Source organism: Mustela lutreola, chromosome 4, assembly GCF_030435805.1.
Source record: "Mustela lutreola isolate mMusLut2 chromosome 4, mMusLut2.pri, whole genome shotgun sequence".
Lineage (NCBI taxonomy): Eukaryota > Metazoa > Chordata > Mammalia > Carnivora > Mustelidae > Mustela > Mustela lutreola.
In genome coordinates this window covers 115,500,616-115,523,646 of record NC_081293.1, presented here as the reverse complement: position 1 = coordinate 115,523,646, position 23,031 = coordinate 115,500,616, and the positions used below count along the sequence as shown (strand labels likewise).

Here is a 23,031-nt window from a genome sequence, read left to right as displayed (position 1 = left end):
TAACACTAGTTGCAACAACATTGCAACTCACTGAAAGCTCAGATGATGGTTAGTATTTTTTAGCAGTAACATATTTTTAATTAAGGTATATGTACACTGTGTGGTTTTTTAAGATAAAATACTGTAATCTTAACAGATGAGAGTACAGTGTAAACTAACATATATGCACTGGGAAACCAAAAAACTCATTTGACTCACTTTATTGTATTATTATTTTTTTTTATTGCAGTAGTCTGGAACAGAATCTGCAATATCTCCAAGGTATGCCTGTACAGTAATACGGGAAATTATGACATACTACTAGTAACCTATGTGGAGAGCAGAGCTAGCACAACAAGCTGACTTTCAAAACAGATCACTTCTTCCACCTTATAATTCAATATTGCTTCACAGATTATAAGGCATTTTCATATTCATTACTTCTTATAAATGCAAATAAAAATAAATTTTTCATTTACATTGTTATAACTCAGACTTTGAGGCAGTTCAAATTGGTAAGAGTTTCTTACGTAACAATTACCCATTTAACATTATTTACACTTGCAAAACAAAAGGATAAAATGACATCTTTAATGAGAAGAGAGGAGACTAACATTTATGTCTCTTATGAACCCAGTTCTTAAGATATTCCATTTAATATTCATGAACTTATAAGACAGAAACATATCCTTTTTTTTTCCTTTTTTACAAATGGTCCTGGGACTGAGCAGCACATCAGGTTCCCTGCTCAGTGGGGAGTTGGCTTCTACCTTTCCCTCTGCCCATCCCCCTGCTTGGGCTCTCTCTCTCTCTCTCTCTCTCCCTCTCTCCTCTTGTATCTCAAATAAATAAATAAAATCTTCTTTTGAAAATGTGGAACCAGGTCTTTTTTTCACTTCTAGAAAATCTTGGATAACAGTTTTAGATCTTTATTCAAATCCATTGTTTTCATTCTTTAGGAACTCCAATTACACATACACTGAATCTTCTTTGCCTATCACATTTATTACATTCTACTTGATTATTTTTACCTCTTTATTTAGTTTTGTCTTCTTGGTTGTTTTCATTCTTCTCTTCAATATTCTTTTTTTTTTTTTTTTTTAAGATTTTATTTATTTATTTGACAGAGAGAAATCACAAGTAGATGGAGAGGCAGGCAGAGAGAGAGGGAAGCAAGCTCTCTGCTGAGCAGAGAGCCCAATGCGGGACTCGATCCCAGGACTCTGAGATCATGACCTGAGCCGAAGGCAGCGGCTTAACCCACTGAGCCACCCAGGCGCCCCTCTTCAATATTCTTTATTATATTCTCAATTGAATCTACTCTCCTTTGGATATCTTAAAATTTCATGTTCATCTGAGGAAATTACTTTTGCTTTAATTCCATTCCTGAGTTTGGTCAATTTTGTTTCACATCCTCCTATTTTTCTATTCTGAGTTGCTGAATTTCTGATTTAAAGTACTTTTTCATATTAGAAGATGCTTGTTTAAAATTTAAGTGAGGTTGTTGTACTTGTTGTACTGTGTTATATCTTCCTGTGCTTTATCTTGGTGGGAAGGGAAAAATTCTTATCAGCAAAAATTTTTTTATTCACATTTTCTATTTCTTCTTATAATACCTTTGTGTGGATTTTCTATTTATATTCTCTTCATTTTGAAATGCCCAACGTTTGCTTGGATCAGCAAACAGGTGATACTATGAATGCGGGGGTGAGAGGTTTGGGATGGCTTAGTAGAGTTCTTGGTTCTAAAACGCCTTCTTCTGTAAGAATGAAGTACATTTTCTTTAAAACATAGTGCCTTTTTGAGGGGGAGGGATTGGCTTATCTTCCGATTTCATCACTTTTTTTTTGTTGTTTGATAGGGGGGTGGTGCCATGGCTATCTTAATTTCTACCCCTTGCTTTTTTATTGACTACCCACCTACTCTTCAGGGGATACCCCAGCTTCCAAATCATCTTTCTATCTTCCCTCAAAAACAATCCTTTAAAAAAGCAACAACAACAACAACAATCCTTTTCCAAGACTACCATGATAATTCTTGCCATACATACTCTTAAAACACTTCCTTTTGATTCTTTAGTAGCCAGTGCTCTAACCCTCTGGGTCCCACTTGTTCTCGATGTTTTCCCTCTCAGGGCCAGAATCTCATCCAGAGGTGATTTCATCTGTCTTTCTTCACAACTAATGAGCCCATCCTCTTCTTGCAGTCACTGCTTAACATTTTACTTCAACATGAGCTCAGGAGCTGGCTCCACTGGCTTAGGTTGTTTCACTAATTACACATAAACTGAAGTTTGTAGTCAACTCCATAGCATCCCAGTTATACTGCAGACAGGAGTTATGAGTTATTTTATCTCATCTCCTTATTGATCTTGTGGAGAAAACTGGATTTACATGCATGGTCATGACTATCCTATGAGAAACTCTAAGTACTTTATTATGTAAAAATTATTTTAACAAGCACCCAAATTTTTCTATCTTTAAAAGAGCAGATCACAAGCTTTTCTATTCTATGACTTCCAAAAATCCTCATCAAATGACTTTTATTATTGAAAAGCGGAATAACAGTATCTTTGTAATGTTTCTATTTATTTTAAAACTATTGACTTGCTCCCTGAATTATAATCTAATCAGTTAATTAAATGAAAAGCAAAGTTAGTAAAGAATAGTAGTTACATACGGATATTGGGGAGGATATGTGCTATGGTGAGTGCTGTGAAATGTGTAAGCCTGATGATCTGCAGACCTGTACCCGTGCAGCAAATGATACATTATATGTTAATTAAAAAAAAAAAAAGTAGTTACAGATTAAGGTATTTATGAGAGAAAAATGATAATACAACCAACCAGAAAGTGAGAAAAGCAGATCGTGTTGCTGATGTTTGTAACTGAGGCTTAATCTACCACCTGTAAGGCACTGTATTATTCATAAATTGTTCTCACACACTTGGAAAGACTATGAAAGACTATGAAAGACTTGGAAAGACTATGAGAGGAGGGAGTTGAGGCCTAGAGGTAGAAAATGGCTGATATGGAAATCAAACCCTGTTCTTCTCACTAAATGCCACCACACTCCTGAGCAGTTTCACTACTATGAAATTCTAAAAGCAGACAAGTGCAGACTTAGGATTTGATTTACACATTGCTTTAATAATCAAGTTTTCATTAAACCTATTCAAATACCCAAACCAAATATAAAAAACAAAGCTAAAGCTGTTTTTCCTGTAGCTTTCCAGACCTAAAAAAAGTTAGCAATTGTGAAATAAATGCCTTGCTTCAAACTGTGTAACATACTGGTTAAAAACTGTCTGTCCTTCCCAAAATAAGAAGAAATGATTAAAAACTCATGAGTTTTTTCCTAGTCTGAAGAAGGTAAAGGAAAACATGTAAACTTTAGTAGACAAAATATCTACATTAAAGATAGAAATATTATACATACTAACAGAAAATTACCTTGATATTTCCCTGAGATAAACAGTCTGCATGGCTCTCTTCAAATGAGGTTCAATATTTCTCCAGAGTTTGCGAGTATCACGTTCATTTGCTACCCGAAAAGGGAGAAAATTTCAAAAATTCAGATCTTACAGAAATTGTTTCAAAACAAATATTAATAAGTAAAATTATACAATTACCTTCTCCTTTAACCACAGGTTCACAATATTTAGGAAAATTAAGTACTGCCTGTAAATAAAGGGGAAAAAAAAGAGAGAGAGAAAGCACTTATTCACCACAAATAGGAATTTTTCCAAGTACAATGTTAATTAGAATGTAAGTAATTTTCCTTCAATATAATTACTCAGGTAAAATATTATTATAGCTTATTATAATAATAAAACAACAAATACAAAAAATGATAGTAAAACAACATACAAAATACTCCTGAATTGGCTAAATCCTGCCTAATTTATTAGCCTCTAGATATAAAGTAGCAGAGCAAAGCATAATTTGTAATTTTAGTTTATAATTCTGTCATAAAGGACCATAAAACACACAATACCACTAAATTTAACCTGTTACTTTCCAAGGGCTGAACATTTTCACAAATCAAACATTATCTCATTCAGTAAAATTCAAAATTATGAGACTGACACCACCACCTGAGACTACTATAAATGCAAGTTCTTGGCACCATACCAGGCACACACGATAAGAACCTCTAAGAATGAGATCCAGAAATCCACTTTAACAATCTCTCCAAGAATTCTATGTATTCCAAAGTCTGAGAAGCACTAACTAATCAAAATTAGTTATTAGTTTTCCATGAATCAACAGGAATTCTACCAAGAAGTTGTTCAAGCAAACTTATAAAAACAAGCTGCTGCCATTAATATGAACTTGATCACAAATATTTCATACTGAAATGATTCCATAATGAAGCCTGGGGATAGACAGAGGTAAATATTAACATATTAACTATCCAACCTCAAATCGAGAAGGTAAGAGAGAGCTGAGAACTAATTCTTGAAACAGTTTTTCCTATTTTACTCCATAAAAAGCAACAGTTTGGGGCAGAAAAAAATCTTCCAAACTCTGTTAATATTAAGTGGAGAAAGGCCAACTTTCTGAACTTAGTTTCAGGTTTTCAAGATCTAAACACTGCTTAATAACAGTAACGTCACGATATCAGAAGTAACTGGTAAACAACTTGGCAAACTGCTTTTTTTTCTTGGCCAAACTATTAAAATACATGTTTAATCATTTACAAATAGCAGTAAAAAGTAATGCAGATAACTATAGAAGACTATTTTCTCATTTTAATTCAGTAAATTCTTATCTTCCCCATGTCATTCCACAAGAACTTATTGAGTATATAAAACTATAACATTATGAGTACCCATAACTGTCCAAATACTATCTTGGTATTTAAGTAAATCATAAATCCTAGCCCTAACAAACAAGGGAAATTTGACAAAATAATCTGTCCAAATACAAAATACTTTTCACAACTTTGGCTATTAACATTCAAATGTGCTCTCTAATATTACCCATTTCTCCTATATTAATCCTCAAATACAAGCAAATCTTACTTCCCTATATATAGGATTATTTACACCAAAATCTAACTTTAGGCCCATTGATATTTTAAACTGTCCTCCAAATTACCCAGAGACTGGAAATAAAAAGCCTGCTAATAAAATCACAAAAATAATTCCAAAGCCCAAGCAGAAATAATTTTTAGAAAATTTTTTGATATAATAAATTTCTATTCCCACTGAACATTCCCCCCATTTATCTCCCCATTATTCCTTAACTTGTAAGTATATATTTCACTCTTACCTGAAAGGGGGGATGGGGGCAAGACAGCGGCATAACTTTATTAAGAAATGACCATGGGCTCACTAAATATTCATGCTCTCAACAGGTGAAGCTTAATTATCAAGAGTTAGTTATGGCCACCTGCTACCTCACTTATTCGTGACAACTACACTTTTATTATGCCCATTTGTTGGCCAAGAAAGCAAAATATAATTTGCCTATAGGCACAGAGATTCCAGTGCCTAAATTCATGATCGTGATCTGTGAGATGTCCTGGGAATTTATTTCTAAACCAGTAAGGGCACTAAGTTATCAAAGCCTGATCCAGGTGAAACAGAGAGACTATTTCCCTTACACTGCAAAGAAAAACTTGCATTGCTTTAAGAGGCCAAACAATCCATTTAGATAGGCAATTTAGGAAACTTTCAACTCTCTCTCAGTGAGATTTTCCAAAAAATTCATTATTCTACTTGAAATTATTTGTTAGAAAACCATCTAAAAGGGGCACCTGGCTGGCTCAGTCAGAAGAGTGTGCCTCACAATCTCAAGAGAAAAGAGTTTGAGCCCCATGTTGGGTGTAGAGATTGCTAAAAACAAAACTTTAAAAAAAAAATGATACATGTATACTGCAGTAAGCAAAAGTCTAAGATAGCTCCCCAAGACTGCCAGCCCCTGATATATATGCATACCTTCTCTCATTATTCAATCAAACACTAATTTAGGTACTGCTATAAAAGAATTTTGTAGATGTAATTAAAATCCCAAAGATAGTCCCCAAAATATAGATAATCAGATGAGTCTGACCTAATCACACAAGCCCTTCAAAAACAAAGTGTTCTCTGGCTAGTCACAGAAGTCAGAGATTAGGAGTATAAGGACTGAACAATCCCTTGCTGGCTGGTGGATGGAAAGTATGTGGCAAAGAACACAGGTGCTCTCCAGGAGGCCTGGGACTTGGCTGACAGCAGGCAAGGCAGCTTCAGATCTCATTCTTACAGCCAAGAAAACCTGCATTCTGTGAAAACCTGCATTCTGTCGAGTGTGAAAGCTCGGAAGCTATTTTCCCTAGAACTCAAGATGAGAATAGAGTCTAGCCAAAATTTTAATTTTATCTGATATCCTGAGCAGAAGCCAGTAACAGTACCTGGATTTCTGACCTGCAGAACTGTGAGCTAATAAAAGTGTATTGTTTTAAGCCACTAAATTTGTGGTAATTTGTTACACAGCAATGAAAAGCTAATACACATGTTCAAGTACAAATGTAAAAACATATTTCAATATTCCAAGGCCACACAGAAATAATTTCTGAACTCTTTTGCCTTTTAAGAATGCCTAAATTTCATCTCTGAAATATCAGAGAAATAAAAATCAGAACTGAGAACATCTGTATTAACACTGATTTAATCAATGTTAATTTAATTAATTAATCAATTTAATCATTGATTAAATCAATGGAGCCCTTATTACAGGCATTAACTCATTTAATCCTCTAAATGAGCCTATGGGGTAGACATTATTATTATCACCCCATCTTACCCAGAAGTTAAAGTATGCTCCCAATCTCTGACTTCCCCTTCTTTCAGCAGCCACAGAAAACTTTCCTTTTAAAGTGCTCATGTGATTATGTGATACCCACCTTGGTAATTGTTCTATCTTAAAACAGGATATCCTGTGGTGTCCTGGGTGACTCAGTGGGTTAAGCCTCTGCCTTTCGCTCAGGTCATGATCCTGGGATCAAGCCCTGAATCAGGCTCTCTGCTCAGTGGGAACCTACCCACTCCCCACCCCCCGCCTGCCTCTCTGCCTACTTGTAATCTCTCTCTCAAATAAATAAAAATTAAAACACACACACACACACATATAAAACAGGATATCCTAAAGCCAGGCAGATATGAAAAATGATTAAGTTGAAATTCTGATGAGGAGCAAGGTATTTACAAGGTTTTAAGATACTTCCCCACAACAAGGAGAAAAGAAATGCCATCTTAATCAAGTGATCAAAGTGAACATGACCAGTTATAAAATAAAATGAAATTCTGTAACACCTGACAAGATGCAATGAGAAGAAAGCATCATTTCTGTGATATTTCTGTTAGATGCACAACATGAATCTGACCATAAGCAAACAAATGAAAAGTAGTTCCACAAAACAACTGGCCTGTAATCTTCAAAGCTGAAGACTGAACAACTATTCCAAATGAAAGTTCAAGAAACAGAGCAACTTAAATGCAGTATGTTGTTCTCAATTGGATTCTTTTGCTCTCAACTACATTATTGTTAACAACTGGCAAATCCTGAATAGGGTCTGAGGATCAGATTGGAGCAATGAGTCCATTTTCTCGTTTTGATGGCTGTACTGTAGTTATGTGGGAGAATGCCATTCTAAGATACATGCGCTAAAGTATTTAGGGTCACGGGGCATCAGGTCACAAATAATCTCAGATGAGTAGGGAAAAGAGAGGAAAAATTCTTTTTAATGTACCTGCAACTTTTTGTAAATTAGAAATTGCTTCCAAAAAATTTTTTTAAGATTTTATTTATTTATTTGGCAGAGAGAGAGAGAGCACAGCAGAAGGAAAGGCAGAAGAAGAGGAAGAAGCAGGCTCTCCACTGAGCAGGGAGCTGGATGTGGGGCTCAATCCCAGAACCCTGAGATCATAACCTGAGTCAAAGGCAGATACTTTGACTAAGCTACTTAGGTGCCCCATAATTGCTTCCAAAAATTTTTAAATAAATTTTAAAAATATCCAATACTTTATCTTGTAAAAACTATATCTAGTAAAATAATGAGAGCAAACTATTAGCATGTCAGTACCAACAAATATGGTTGTGATACAAAAAGAATTCTTAATTATTCAAGGCCAAAAATAAAGGTACCCTATGAAGGCCCAACTGGGAAAGATAGCTAAATACTGCTTCTTGCTTACCCTTTTGTCTAAAGATGACCATGGGACCACTCAAGATATGCCACAGCTTCATTTAACATGGATGAATATCTCAAAATATTGAGCAAAAGTAGACAGATAAAAAAGAATGCATACTATATGTTTCCCTTTAGATAAAAGTTCAAAAACAGGCAAAACTAAGCAAAGATAAAGTGATTATCTCTGAGGAGGGAAGAAGAGGTAGAAATTGGGAGGAAGCATGAAGTAGCCTCCTTGGATGTTAATAATTTTCTACTTTTTGACTTGGATTTAATTTACACAGCTGTTTTCATTTTGTGATAATTCACTGTGGTGCATATGTATGGTTTACGTGCTTTTCTCTTTTTTTTTAAGTAGGCGGAGCCCAATGTGGAGCTTGAACTCGTGACTCTGAGATCTAGACCTAAGCTGAAATCAAGAGTCCAATGCTTAACCAACTGAGTGCCATCCAGGTTCCTCTTGTGTTTTTCTATATGTATGCTACACTTTAATTAAAAAAAAAAAAATCAAGAAAAAAGTAAAAGAAAACCAAACCTAACTAGGTTATTTCTCCTAATTGAAGATTCTGCCTCCCCCTTAAGAACGTTTCACCAAAAAATAGCTCTTTTCTATGTGGAAAAGACATCCTTGTTGATAAATCAATCAGTATAAAGACATAAAACAATGGGGAAGGACACCCACTCACCCAGCCATCTGTCAAACCAAACCTGGCCATCAACAGAATGATAGCTGTTCTGCCAGATCAACCTTCAAACTTCATATTCTTTAATATATGACTTTAACATATGATGCAAACCTAAAGCAGTTTTGGTTAGCAGTCTCCATACCCAAGTCTAGTTTATGATCTTGGAATTAGTAAGATTACAATATATTTTTAAGTCCATGAACATTTGCTCAGCAGCGGGAAGAAGAGAACTAAAATTAACTGATCCCTTTCAGCTATCAGGCATTTTACATGTGCTCCCCACTCCCCTTTTTTTTAACTCACAAAATTCCTCTGGGGCAGATAATATACCTGCTTAACAGAAGAGAAAACTCAAGTTCAAAAAGTTTAAGTAACTTGCTAAGAACAAAGTTGGTAAATGACACATCTTGTGTTTCTTCATCTATAAAATGAAAATTCATGATAATGCCTTCCTTCACAGGGTTTTTGTAAGAATTGAGTCAATATTGGTAAAAGGCTTAGAACAGTGGCCAGTACACAGAAAGTACTCAATAAAACTGGCTATTATTTAAGAGGTAGTTGTAACATAATGCTTATAGAACATAGGCTCTGGAGCCAGACCTCATGATTCTTTATTTGCAAAGTTTTATGATCTCATTCATTTTAGTTCTCAGGGACCATTTTTCCCTAGCATACAATCATACTGTAAAAACAAAGAAAAAATAACCAGTATATATAGAAACACATTGGTGTGTACTGTCTTTTGAGTCAACCGAGAGCTACTGGACAGATCTGTAACCATTTTCAGAATTGTGACAATCTCTTCCTCATTAAAAAAAAAAAAAAAAAAAAATCATTTGAAAAATACATGAAAGAATTCGAGATTTGGGAGTTTCATGACTGAAGTAGAAATTACATCAGGTTGGTCAGCTGCATGTGAGACAGGTAAGTTACGGGCAAGGCAGAAGACTGTACTCTGAGCAGCTTCTCTGTACCAGCTCCCTTCGCCATCTTGTGACCCAGAACCTACTTCTTCCCATGCTCTAAACATCCACTGGATGATTTATCTAGTCCCCTGCTCAAAGATAAGCTGCTATTTCCTAGGCAGTGCTAGGTCCTGGCTACATAAAGACCAACTGTATTAGTTCATTTGATTAATTCACAAAAAGTAAATGATCCTCCCAGAAATTATTTGTACTTTAAAAGAATATCTATTCAAATAACTTACTGTTATCACTAATATCACCTAACATATTTTTATATAAGTATTTTAATAGAGAGTATTTCATTTTATCCTCATAAAAATCATCTGAGGTAAGTACTCTTGGCTGCCCCAAGAGTTTAGAAATAAGGAAATTGAAGTACATAAAACTACATATATAGCTTGTAAGTGGCAGAGCTAAGTGGCATATATATACATATATGTGTGTGTGTATATATATGTATATACATATATGGGGTGTGTATATGTATATATTCTACCATATATACATATGGTACATGGTATATATACATCATATATACCATGTATATTGAATATACAAATATTCAATTATCTGGCATCCACTTCTTAGTCACTATGTCACAGTTCACCACAGGCACATGGCCAAACAACAACAAAACCTGGCACCAGGAATTTGGAATTGCACTCTAAAAGATTACTAAGCACTGCCTAAGCAGTTAATTTTTCTGAGTAATTTCTAAGAAAACTATGATATTTAAGAAGAAAAAAGTTTAAAATACAATAAACTTAATGTGTAACAGATTTGTTTTAAAAGAACCATGCAAAAATTTTTAGAAAATAAATCATTCTGTCTTTGGCACTCATAAATGAATATAAAAATAACTTCTTCAATTGACCCTTTTAAAAATTATAATTACTATTTTTAAGAATATCATAAAGATAGAGAAGACAAATCTAAATGAATATTCTAGGTAGTACTTTACTTTCTCCTATCTTGGGCTACCTACAGATTTAGCCTCCAAAAAATAGTACTTAAAGAAATAAGTTGTAAAGCAAACTTAAAAGTGCGTATGTAGAAAAGATGCCTAAAAAGAATCCTTTCCAAGTAATTTATTAAACTTTCAATAACTATGCTACTTAGAAACTTTGAAATAAACAATAGCATCCACTTGAAAGAAAGCATCTTTGTTACCCTATGTTCCACATATGGAGGAAAACAAGAATACTGTTATTTTTCTTCCTGTGCTTAGAGATAATTTCTTAGATATATTAGCATTACTAGTAGTACTAAAAGCTTAAACCACACTTTAAGCTTCAAACTTATGAACATGATATAATAACAACAATAACAAAACTATAATCTCATCCCTAAATATTTTCTCAGTAAAACCTAAAGGACTAAAAATGGACTATATAAAATAGAGGACTATAAAAAATAACATATTTAAATATATATTTTCTTCTACACTTTCTTTAGAAATAGTTCCCCAAACACTTCTTTATTCTTACACTTTATGATCTACTTTGAAATGGCTGCAGGCAGAGATTCCCACAGGATTCAAGGACATCAGTGATAAGTTGTGGCAACTGCAGGTTACTTACTAGGCGAGATGTGTTCCCTCTGACTTTACCTCATGCAGGGACCGTGTACTGACCCCTCTCCTCTCTGTAAGCCCCTCTGTTGTCATTTCCTTCGGACACCAGGGATTCAAGACATTCAATTGCTGGAGAAATGTCAGTAACAAGCCTGAACTAAAACAGCTTGTCTCTTGTTTTTTCCCTACTCAGAAGATATTTGCTATCTACATCTAAATCAGAAGAAGCCTAAAATCTAAAACTTAGAAAAACATACTAAATGTTAAAACAATTTTAAATGGTCACCTTCTTCTACATTCTGTCTCAAACACACATTCAAACACATACTGAATCCCTCAAAGAAAAGAGTAAAACGAAGAAAATGTGCTAAAATCTATAGAATCTGTTCCTTTTAAACAAACTATTTTCCAGGGGTACCTGGGTGGCTCAGTCGGTTAATCATCTGCCTTCAGCTCAGGTCATGATCCCGGGGTCCTGGGTAGCCTGCTTGCCCCTCCCCCTGCTCATGTTCTCTCTCTCTCAAGTAATTGAATAAAATCTTAAAAAAAAAAAAAAAAAAGGTAGCTGCTTCCCAGGCTTAGATATACTATCACTTTCTTACATGTAGACAAAATCTTAGTATAAATGGAAGGTTTCTAAAAGGGAAACCAGACACTCTTGCCTCCTTCCCTTCACATTCATTAAAAAATAGATCAAAGAAAAATTAAAGTAAATATGATTTCTTCAGTGAAATATAAATAGCTTTACTACTCTTTTAAATAATGTTTTAGTAATCATTTACATAAATATTAAAAGTAATCCTTTATATATAAAGATAACTAAAGGCGAGTGGCTCATGAAAGACCTGTAGTTAAGGCTTCTGACTATCCTGATTATTCTTAAGTTCATATGGATGCCAGACTCCTATTGCTACATACCCAAAACCTGAGAGAAATGTTATAAAAAAAATAAAAAACATAAAATTACTTATTAAGCTTTTATACCTTCTATTTCTCTTCACTTTGATTTTAATGAAGTTTTACATTTTCTGCAATTAGAAAAAGAGAAAGAAGGAAACAAAAACACTCCTAAGGAAGAGTGAGAAGACATAACTAAAAATGAATGAAGGTTTTCTGGTCAGGCTGAAGTTTGTACTAAGGAAGAAACTACCACATACTATGTTAGCCTCAAAAGGCCATATCCAAATTTCTAGAATAAATTTTCAGCTGCTAGCCTACCTCACACCATTTCTATATGGAAAAATATTAAAAGATGTACCTTTTCTTTTTTTAATTTTTTTTAAAGATTTTATTTATTTGTTTGACACAGAGAGAGAGATCATAAGTAGGCAGAGCAGCAGGCAGAGAGAGAAGGAGAAGCAGGCTCCCTGCTGAGCAGACTGCCTAATGTGGGGGCTTGATCCCAGGACCCTGAGATTATGACCTGAGCCGAAGGCAGAGGCTTAACCCACTGAGCCACCCAGGAGCCCCTTTTTCTTTTCTTTTTTTTTTTTTTAAGTAAAAATCTCACTCACCAGATGTCTGAGCTCTTTCAAATCTCGGCAGACGGTGTAGAAAACTCCAAGAAGAATATTAATGTAAGCTGCATAGAAATCAGCTGAATACTCTGGAGGATGATCATGTGACAGGATCTTTTGAAGGTTCCCTGTTCAAAGGACACACATGAACTTAAGGATTAACCCAACACCCCAGAAGTTATATCTTCTAGGATTTTATAACAAGGGTATAAAACAATAAATATACAGGCTCGGCAATTATTAAGGAATAAGAAACCTGTTACAAGATTAGAAAAGTAACACAACTTTTGAATCTGAAGTAAAAAAATTATAAATCTAATGTTCTAAAAACATTACTAAAAATTGCTTAAGACAAATATTAAACAATGACATCTAAATAAAGACTCAAAAACCTCTACAGGCAAAATCAGTATCAAAGCTGAAAAAAGCATATATTATCCTAATTTTTCTGCCTAATAAGTAAAGTAACTAGAAAAAGCAAGCAGGGGTACTACATAAATGACCACCAAACTGGAAAATGCTCTTCATTTTCTGAAAAATAAAAAGAATTCCTAAGTTTTTACGAAAATCATCATCTTTACTTCATCATTTCCCCTTTTATAAATCATGTTTTCTTCCTAAAGCTTTGGTTATCTTTACTGTATTTCTCTTCTACCTTAAACTCTTCATACAACATCACAGGTTTAGAATCCTAAACTTTACTTTATCCTGCTGGAAATATCATACTGTAGAAGCACAGTTAAAATTAAAAGAGAAACAATCACCCAGTATTCAAAAATCAATGACACGAAATCAGTAAGTCATTCATTCCTTACTGCATGCAATTCCCTCTGGCTCCCTGGTGCAATGGTCTCTTTAGACTCCTCCATTAGGAGTTCTTTGACCAGTTTCACAGGTTCAGGATTTCTGCAATACTTTCAGCGAAAACTCTTAGACGATGTTCTGATCAAGTCAATTTCCTTTTGTCTAAGATTCCCTTTAAGAGGTGAGTTATTTTCATCATGGATACTATGCCATTTACCATCGGCTCCTGACTCTACCACTCTCTCATTCCTCATAGTTAGATACAGATCTACCAAGACTGAACAATACATATGGCCTATCACTGGACATATACTAAGAGAAACTTATATATAGTTATATATCAAGGCCTCTTTTTGAGAGGGCTGATGACTGAAAAAAAACAAAACCTAGCGCATTTCAAAGCCCAGGCACATGCCTGGAATATTATCCTGAACGATTCTGTATGGGAGGCTGTTACTAGATCTGCATCTTTTATATCACAACCACTACATAAAAAACACAAAGTCCAACTTAGCTTTGGAGTTCATGTAAATAGCCCTGAAAGAGTCAGATAAATCTTCAAGAAATTTAAGCGCTTCCTAGAAAAATGTCCAACATACAACATAAAACAGAGTACCTATTATTTAATCAAAAATTACTAAATACATAATTTAGCATAATGAATACCATAATGATAAAATTAGTCAATAGAAACAAATCCAAAATGAAAGAGGTCATGGAAATCAATAGACAAGGACATTAAAACAACTATTATAAACATACTCATAAGGTCAAAACTACTAGGGAAAACCAAAGTATAGTAGGTTTTGTAATGATAAATTCCACTGGATGGGATTAACGGCAGGTTAGACACAGAAAAAAAAAAAAAGTCAGTGAACTTAAAGACAGAGAGAAAGAACTATCCCTGATAACACACAGAGAAGAAAGATATAAAATTTAAATAAGTAAACAGATTCAATGAGACAATATCATATGGTCTAACATAACATGTAATGAAGTCCCAAGAAAAGGCAAGGAAAAGGGACACAGGAAAAAAAAAGAAAATATTTGAAGAAATATGGGCTGAAAATTTTCCAAAGTTGCTAAAACTATACAATTCATACATCCAAGAAGCTCAAGCCAGATAAACAATAAAAGATTTTATTAAAAAATAAAAAAGTCCAAATAATTTAATATGGGTTTATATCAAGGGCACCTGTGTGGCTCGGTCAGGTAAGTGCCCAACTCTTCATTTCAGCTAAGGTCATGATCTCAGGGTCATGAGTTCAAGCCCTAAATTGGGCTCTGTGCTCGGCACATAATCTGCTTGAGATTCTCTCCTTCCCTCTCCTTTTGTCACCCATTTTCTCTCTCAAATAAAATCTTTTTAAAAAATATGTGGTTTATAATAAATGTAAAAATAAAACACGGGACAAATACAGCACAAAGGTTGTGAAACGGGAAACTCTAAGTCACTGAGGTATTTAGATTATTTATTGAAGCAGAATTTTTCCTGAATGGTACAGTAACTAAACCAAACCAAAAAGCTGATAAAGTACATTGTAAATCCACCAGGGTTAAAGAAAAAAATGCTTTACCAAAAGAGGAGTAGTCTGCATGTGGTAGAGATCAGAAACAAGAATTCCAAACTGGGCCCCCAGTGGTCACTGCTGAGAGAGGGCATCCTGAACATGAAATACCATATTTTACAGATGGTAAGTGTATCAACTTATGATTGGATGACATTAGCCACTAAGATTATCCCTTTACTCTGGTTCCATGCTTACATAACTACAATTTGGTTTATCAATTAATGTTTCCTTTTTGAAAGCCTTTCTATGGAATTATGGTGTTTTGTTTTTTTAAAAAATCTTGGTATGTAGAAGGCCCTGAATTAAATCATCAGATTAAACGTGGCTCAATTATTATATACTTTTCAACAACCTAGTAGTCTAGGGGTCCCTGGATGGCTCAGTGGGTTAAAGCCTCTGCCTTCAGCTCAGGTCATGATCTCAGGGTCCTGGGATCGAGCCCAGCATCGGGCTCTCTGCTTGTCAGGGAGCCTGCTTCCTCCTCTCTCTCTCTCTGCCTGCCTCTCTGCCTATATGTGATCTCTGTCTGTCAAATAAATAAATAAAATCTTAAAAACAAAAACAAAAACAAAAACCTAGTAGTCTATACTCTCTGAAACTGGCAAGATCACTTTTATTATTTAAATATGTCCCCAAATTTTCTCCATCTATGATGCTTTGTATCTTTACTTTCTAAAATTTTAAATCAAATTCTACAATTATATCATATTGTAATGCCACTAAGATATAGAAAATCAGCTTTTTAAAAAAAAAATTCCTTAAATTCTAAATAGTTTTTCAGTACTTAAACCCTAAATGGGTCATTAAAAAAGTTAACTCTAAACAGTGATGGCAAAGATACAAAGGAATTTTTTTAATGAGATCCTTTGATTTATTCCTTTTCTTCCTACCCTTTTCTCTTCTTCCTATTTGTAATTTTCATGGAAGAGAAGCTATTGAAAATAAGGGCTCCCTTCATCTATTTGGGTACCTTTCTTCTATTTCAGTTAATTAGCTAAGGCAAGGTGTCATTTGATTGCTCTTCCTGTGTAAATAGGCAAAAATGTGTTTATCTTAACAATGAATGTTTACAGCTGATTAGTTCAGAGGGCTAGTGTTAATGAGGCCAAGGTTAAGGAATGCATTTTTTCAGAGCTAACCACTTTAGGCTTCACACTTATAAACTTTGAACCAGAAACATCATATTTGTATAGTGACAACACAATATTCAGCAACACAAAAGGCTCCAGTGTTCTTCCAAAGACAAAAATAATCAAGATCTATGAAATTTAAATGTTAAATACATTTAACATTAAAATGTTAAATATAAATGTTAAATACACACACAAAACACCACTGTAAAATCAATCAATCAATTTAAAATCAAACCAAAAAGAAATAAGAAACACAAGGCCTAATAATTGGTACTATCAGATGAACACTAATGAAAAATAAAATGAGGGGCACCTGGGTGGCTCGGTGGATTAAAGCCTCTGCCTTTGACTCAGGTCATGATCCCAGGGTCCTGGAATGGAGCCCCACATCTGGCTCTCTGCTCAGCAGGGAGCCTGCTTCCCTTTCTCTCTCTGTGCCTGCCTCTCTGCCTACTTGTGATCTCTGTCAACTAAATAAAAAAATCTTAAAAAAAAATAAATAAATGAGATTTACAAAGTTAAAAGATACATAACACAAATAAATGGTAAATTAAAATTTCCATACAATTTAAATGTGCTTTGCCAACCCAGTCTGGCTCTTACTTGTATAGATGTCAAGATCACAATATATATATCTTACTATATTCACTAAAAAATATGAAAATACACCATTAGCACAAACATGTGAAGAATATTCTTTCAAAAAATTTTAGTAGCTACATCGGAATAACCCCTCACAGTTCCAAAATAAAACCTCTGTAACTGCAGATACATAACATTTTAAGATTGGCAGCAAATCTGAAGAAATTAAGACATCAAAGTATTTTATTTGAATATACTAGCTTAATCTTTCAAACAACAAAAATTATTTTAGTGAATATCATTTGTCAAAATGAAGTTTTAAAATTTACCTATGCTATAATCAGGGAAATACAAGACAAATGGCTCAAAACACCCAGTATTTGGACGAAACTTTTCCCAAACAATTTCACTGAGAAACAGAACAGTCACATTTCTGTCAGTCTGTAAAAGAAAGAGAAATAAAAGTAACTCTGCATTTAAAAATCTTAATCAGAGCAACAATTTCATTTGAATTTTTCTTTCAAATAAACCCAGCAAAGTTACAAACATATAACAAGTTATTTGCATATTAATAAGCCTTATTTATAAAACCTAATCAAGGAGCTCATCCACTTGCAAATTTTCATACATAATTACTTAGAATTTCCATAAAACTTTCAGGTACACCAACATTTCGGTTATCCATGAATGCTAGGACAGTCAGACAGTTTATTTTACAGAAATTAAGAAACACATTTGCTTAAGAATTAAGACAAGATCCTTTTATGGCACTTTTCAAAGAAATTATTAGCTTTCAATCAATAAACAAAAAAATGTACATCTCTCATCACTAAAATAGCTACAGGAACCCAGAGAGGAAATAAGAAAAATAGATATGCTGTACTTATAACCATATAATATTAGAAAACTTTTTTAAAGGCTATTTTCACACCAACTATTCAACATGTTGAGTATATATTAGAAATGTTAAATACACACACAAAACATCACTATAGTGTTAACAGTCATCTTCTGAGGTATATTTGGAAAGTATTAACAGTATACCAAAATGAACACTTCAGAAAACAAGCTCAACAAGTATACTGTCCTACAGAGTGGCCCCAAATACCTTATGATGCCAATTCAAATTTGTCTGTAGACACACCTCTGCATTTTCAACACAGATTTTAATTTTTTCCCATTTTTTATTATTAACATATAATGTATTATTTGCTTTAGGGATACAGATCTGTGATTCATCAGTCTTACACAATACATAGCACTCACCACAACACATACCCACATTTTTTTTGACATCTCCCAAGTTGGCAGAACAGACATGACAGCTGTTTTGTTCGTAGCTATTCTTAGGATCCAAACATGTAAATTACACTACACTTTGATGCTGATTTACTATTTATTAATTCCTAACTTATATGTAATCTTATGTTTCAATTTGCATTACTTAAAAAAACATTCTTTGAGTAACAAAGACAGATGAGTTCAATATAATAATAATTCCACAAAAATCTAGCTTCTTTATGAAAAAGAGGAAGAGATTTTTACTTTCAAATGCTTTTTGTCTCCTTGAATTTATTTCTATAGGGATTAAAAAAGTATGTTCTAAATATAATCTTGAAGTTATCAAACTCAACAACCAAAGAACAAATAATCCAATCAAGAAATGGGCAGAAGACATGAACAGACAGTTCTGCAAAGAAGACATCTAAAAGGCCAACAGATACATGAAAAAGTGCTCAACATCACTCAGCATTAGGAAAATACAAATCCAGATCACAGTGAGATACCACCTTACACCAGTCTGAATGGCTAAAATTAGCCAGTCAGGAAAAAACAAATGTTGGTGAGGATGCAGAGACAAGGGAACCCTCCTACACTCTGGAGGGAACCCAAGCTCAGGCAGCCACTCTGAAAAACAGCATGGAGGTTCCTCAAAAAGTTGAAAATAGAGCTACCTTACGACCCAGCAATCACACTACTAGGTATTTACCCTAAAGACACAAATGTAGTGATCTGAAGGGGCACGTGTACCCTAGTGTTTATAGTAACAATGTCCACAATAGCCAAACTATGGAAAGAGCCTAGATGTCCATCAACAGATGAAGAGATAAAGAAGAAGAGGGATGTGTGTGTGTGTGAGTGTGTGTGTATAAAATTAAATACTATGCAGTCATCAAAAAAGAAATCTTGCCATTTGCAATGATGTGGATGGAACTAGAGGGTATTATGCTAAGGGAAATAAGTCAATCAGAGAAAGACAATTACCATACGATCTGTCTGATATGAGGAATTTGAGAGGCAGGCAGGGGGTCATGGAGATAGGGAGAGAAAAATGAAACAAGATGGGATCAGGACGGAGACAAACTATAAGAGACTCTCAAACTCAAGAAACAAACTGAAGGTTGCTGGGGAGTGAGGGGAAGGGACAGGGTGACTGAGTTATGGACACTGGGGAAGGTACGTGCTATGATCAGTGCTGTGAACTGCGTAAGACTGATGATTCACAGACCTGTACCCCTGAAGCAAATAATACATTATATGTTAATTAAAAAAATTAATTTAGGGGCGCCTGGGTGGCTCAGTGGGTTGAGCCTCTGCCTTCGGCTCAGGTCATGATCTCAGGGTCCTGGGATCGAGTCCCGCATCGGGCTCTCTGCTCAGTGGGGAGCCTGCTTCCTCCTCTCTCTCTCTCTCTCTCTCTCTGCCTACTTGTGATCTCTCTCTGTGTCAAATAAATAAAAATTTTAAAAAAATTAATTAAAAAAAATAAAATCTTGATCATACAACATTGATCATTTATAAGCATTTCATAAAACTTCAAAAATAGGTGTAAAAAAAGAGAAGATATTTATCTGAAAGAATTTTAAGTTGATAATGTTCTTATCTGATCTCACCTTCAATATACAATGATACATATATCAAATAAATATTTTAATCAAATAAATATTTAATACATTTTAATCAAATAAATATTTACTATAAAAAACATGAAATGCTGGGGTGCCTGGGTGGCTCAACCAGTTAAGCATCTGACTTCAGCTCAGGTCATAATCTCAGGTTCTAGGATCAAGCCCTGAGCCCCGCACCGTGTTGGGCTCCCCACTCAGGGGAGAGTCTGCTTCTCTCTGTCTCTCTATCCCTCCCCTAACTCATGCACATAGGAGCAAGCACTCTCTCTCCTTCAAATAACTAAATCTTTTTTTTTTTTTTTTTTAATTTATTTGACATAAAGAGAGACACGGCGAGAAAGGGAACACAAGTAAGGGGAGTGGGAAAGGGCGAAGCAGGGTTCCGCTGAGTAGGGAGCCCGATGAGGGTTCAATCCCAAGACCCTGGGATCATGACCCCAGCCAAAGGCTGACACTTAATGACTGAGCCACTAGGCGTCCCTCAAATAAGCAAAATCTTAAAACAAAACAAAACAAACAACAAAAAAAAAAAACCATGAAATGCCTTTATTAGATTTCTCCTAACTGAAATATATTTTTAAAAATCAAGCAATTTAAAATCAAAACAATTCTCTTTTCTGGTAGAGTTGAGATTACTATGAATCTTTTCATTTTCTTCAGTTTCCATAATGACAACTAAAAAAACAAAGTGAAAAGACTAACTACTATGAAGGGATGCATGATCACCATCACTAGGCATGAGGGGGAAAAAGTGAGGTAAGCTATAGTGGAAGAGCAAGAGGACAGCAAGAATGCACTCCGACACCAGACAGGGAATCCTAGAGCAATGGGTATGAAGGAATGTGGATGAAAGTATGCCCAAAAAAACCCACAAATGCAACACAAGAACGCAAAACAAGAGGGATGTCTGGGTGGCTTAGTCGGTTAAGCATCTGACTCTTGGTTCTGGCTCAGGTCAAGATCTCAGGAGTCCTGAGACAGAGCCCAGCACCCAGCTCCATGTTCAGCAGGGAGTCTGCTTCAAGATTCTCTCCTTTTGCCCCTCCCCGCCACTCATGAGCACGCACACGTGCAGTGCATGCTCTCTCTCTCTAAAATGAATAAATCTAAAAAAGAGAGAGAGAAAACGAAGAAAGAAATGAAGAAGGAGGCATCTACTTAAAGAAGATGGGTTCCCAGCCTCAGTGGTTAAATGCCAAGAGTAGCAAAGACTAGACTATGTGAGGAAATTTCCAAGATGGCTACCAAGAGCTAGAGCTGTCTTTCCTCCTGTACTCTCACAGCTCACCTCTGCCCAATACTATTACTAAAAGTGAATTTTAGGAATTGACCTTAGGCACACAATGATTTCAACAGCACTTGGAAAGCCTCTCTGAACTTCTAAAAGTTTCTCAAATTTCAATAGTATGTTCAGTAAATGTTAAATTTTTCAAAGGTGGAAAGGCTGTAAGCACTGTCTCTCCAAATATTAATTTTCTTTATAATATTACTTAATACTTAACACAGACATAAAACTAGGTAGGTATAAATTATGCTTAAAGTACTTATAGGATTATAAAACAAAAACAAAAGTAAGCCTGTAAGTTAAATACAAAACTATAAAATTTAAATTAACAGTAACTGAATATGATTAACAATACTGTTTTGATCAAACTAAATATTTGCTCACTTGTGATTATGGTACAAATAGGAAATAGCCACAATTCTTTTGATTTTTAGCATTCCTATACCAATTGGTATTGGTGAACAATGAATTCTCTCTCCAGTTATCTTTATTCAAACTTCTGCAAAACCCTGATTTGCCATATTACTATTATTTGGCTTATCCCACATATGCTTATTAAATTCATCCCTACTCTTTTCTCATCAGTCCATGGCAATTAGAGTAGTATTAATACTATTCATTGCCAACACAATTATAAATTGAAATACAAAGCCAGTTTTGACACTTGACTGACCATGAGGTAGAACTCTGGAGACCCAGAATGGACATACCATTCTTTTTCTAGATTACTGAAAAGAAAATTTAAAAATTCTTCAGGAAGTCTGAAGTTTAGGCCCCCACCATTTACTCCAGCAAACACCTAAAACCTTTAAAAGAAAGCAGGATTACTCACTTCACAATTAGAAATAAAAAGCTACAATAAAGAATAAATGTTACCAAGTCACAAACTGCTTTTACTCTGGAAAAAAAGCTCAACAATATTCATAATAGAGAAATACAAATTAAAATTATGTTAAGATTCATTTCTCTCCTGTCTGATTGACAAAATGATAAAATTTAACAAAGACAATCTTATAGGGTGAAAAGATTCTCATACATAACTTACCAGTTCTTGTAATCTAAGAAACCCAGGCAAAAGATTTGCTTCCATATCTCTTAGATATTCTGCTTTATCTAGAACCTTAAAAAAAAAAAAGTGTCAAAATCAATTTACAAAGCTTTCTACAAAATGTTAACATTATATAATGCACAATTCAAGGCTTGCATTTTCCATGTTAAAATGAAAACTTGTAACCTGTGAATTAATTTTTAACTGGTATTTATTTTGTAGAAGACATTTTAAACAGGTCAAATTAGTAAAATTACTCAGGCACCTGGATGGTCCAGTAGGTTAAAGCCTCTGCCTTCGGCTCAGGTCATGATCCCAGGGTCCTGGAATCAAGCCCCACATCAGACTCTCTGCTCAGCAGGAAGCCTGCTTCCTCCTCTCTCTCTGCCTGCTTCTCTGACTACTTGTAATATCCATCAGTCAAATAAATAAATAAAATCTTTAAATATTCTATCAATGCTCTAAAGATATCTTACTAGGTATATGAGAAAAATAATTGGATGCATTTTTTTATATCATTTGATGAAAGAAAAGTTAAATTTTTGTACAGTTATAAAACCACTGGTATTATGTTATTTTAAAAGATATTCTCTATACGTTATTTTAAAAGATAATTCTCTTTCACAGATATACAGTATATATACTATATATACTATACATCTCTACAGAAATAGCATATATATTCATGGGTAACATATATATGAGGTATATAGATATATAGAGAGAATGTATGTATGTTATTAGGATAATATAATATGATGCAGGGAACAGTGTACAAGGTAAAGATGACACAAGTTTGAC

At 34.5% G+C, this 23,031-nt stretch overlaps 1 protein-coding gene across 11 annotated transcripts in view; it reads right to left on the bottom strand.

Moving 5' to 3' along the window:
• ORC5 (origin recognition complex subunit 5) overlaps positions 1-23,031 on the bottom strand; it is a 101,394-nt gene that overhangs the window by 64,553 nt on the left and 13,810 nt on the right. For all 11 annotated transcript variants that reach the window (XR_009352802.1, XM_059170880.1, XM_059170887.1 and 8 more), the window contains exons 4-8: positions 22,228-22,302; positions 17,318-17,429; positions 12,896-13,026; positions 3,611-3,659; positions 3,432-3,522 (exon numbers count right to left, since the gene is read on the bottom strand). Coding sequence is in view for 10 of the 11 variants with exons in the window: in XM_059170880.1 (XP_059026863.1) it covers positions 3,432-3,522; positions 3,611-3,659; positions 12,896-13,026; positions 17,318-17,429; positions 22,228-22,302 (458 nt within the window). In the remaining variant the exon portion in view is untranslated. The remainder of the gene's footprint in view (positions 1-3,431; positions 3,523-3,610; positions 3,660-12,895; positions 13,027-17,317; positions 17,430-22,227; positions 22,303-23,031) is intronic.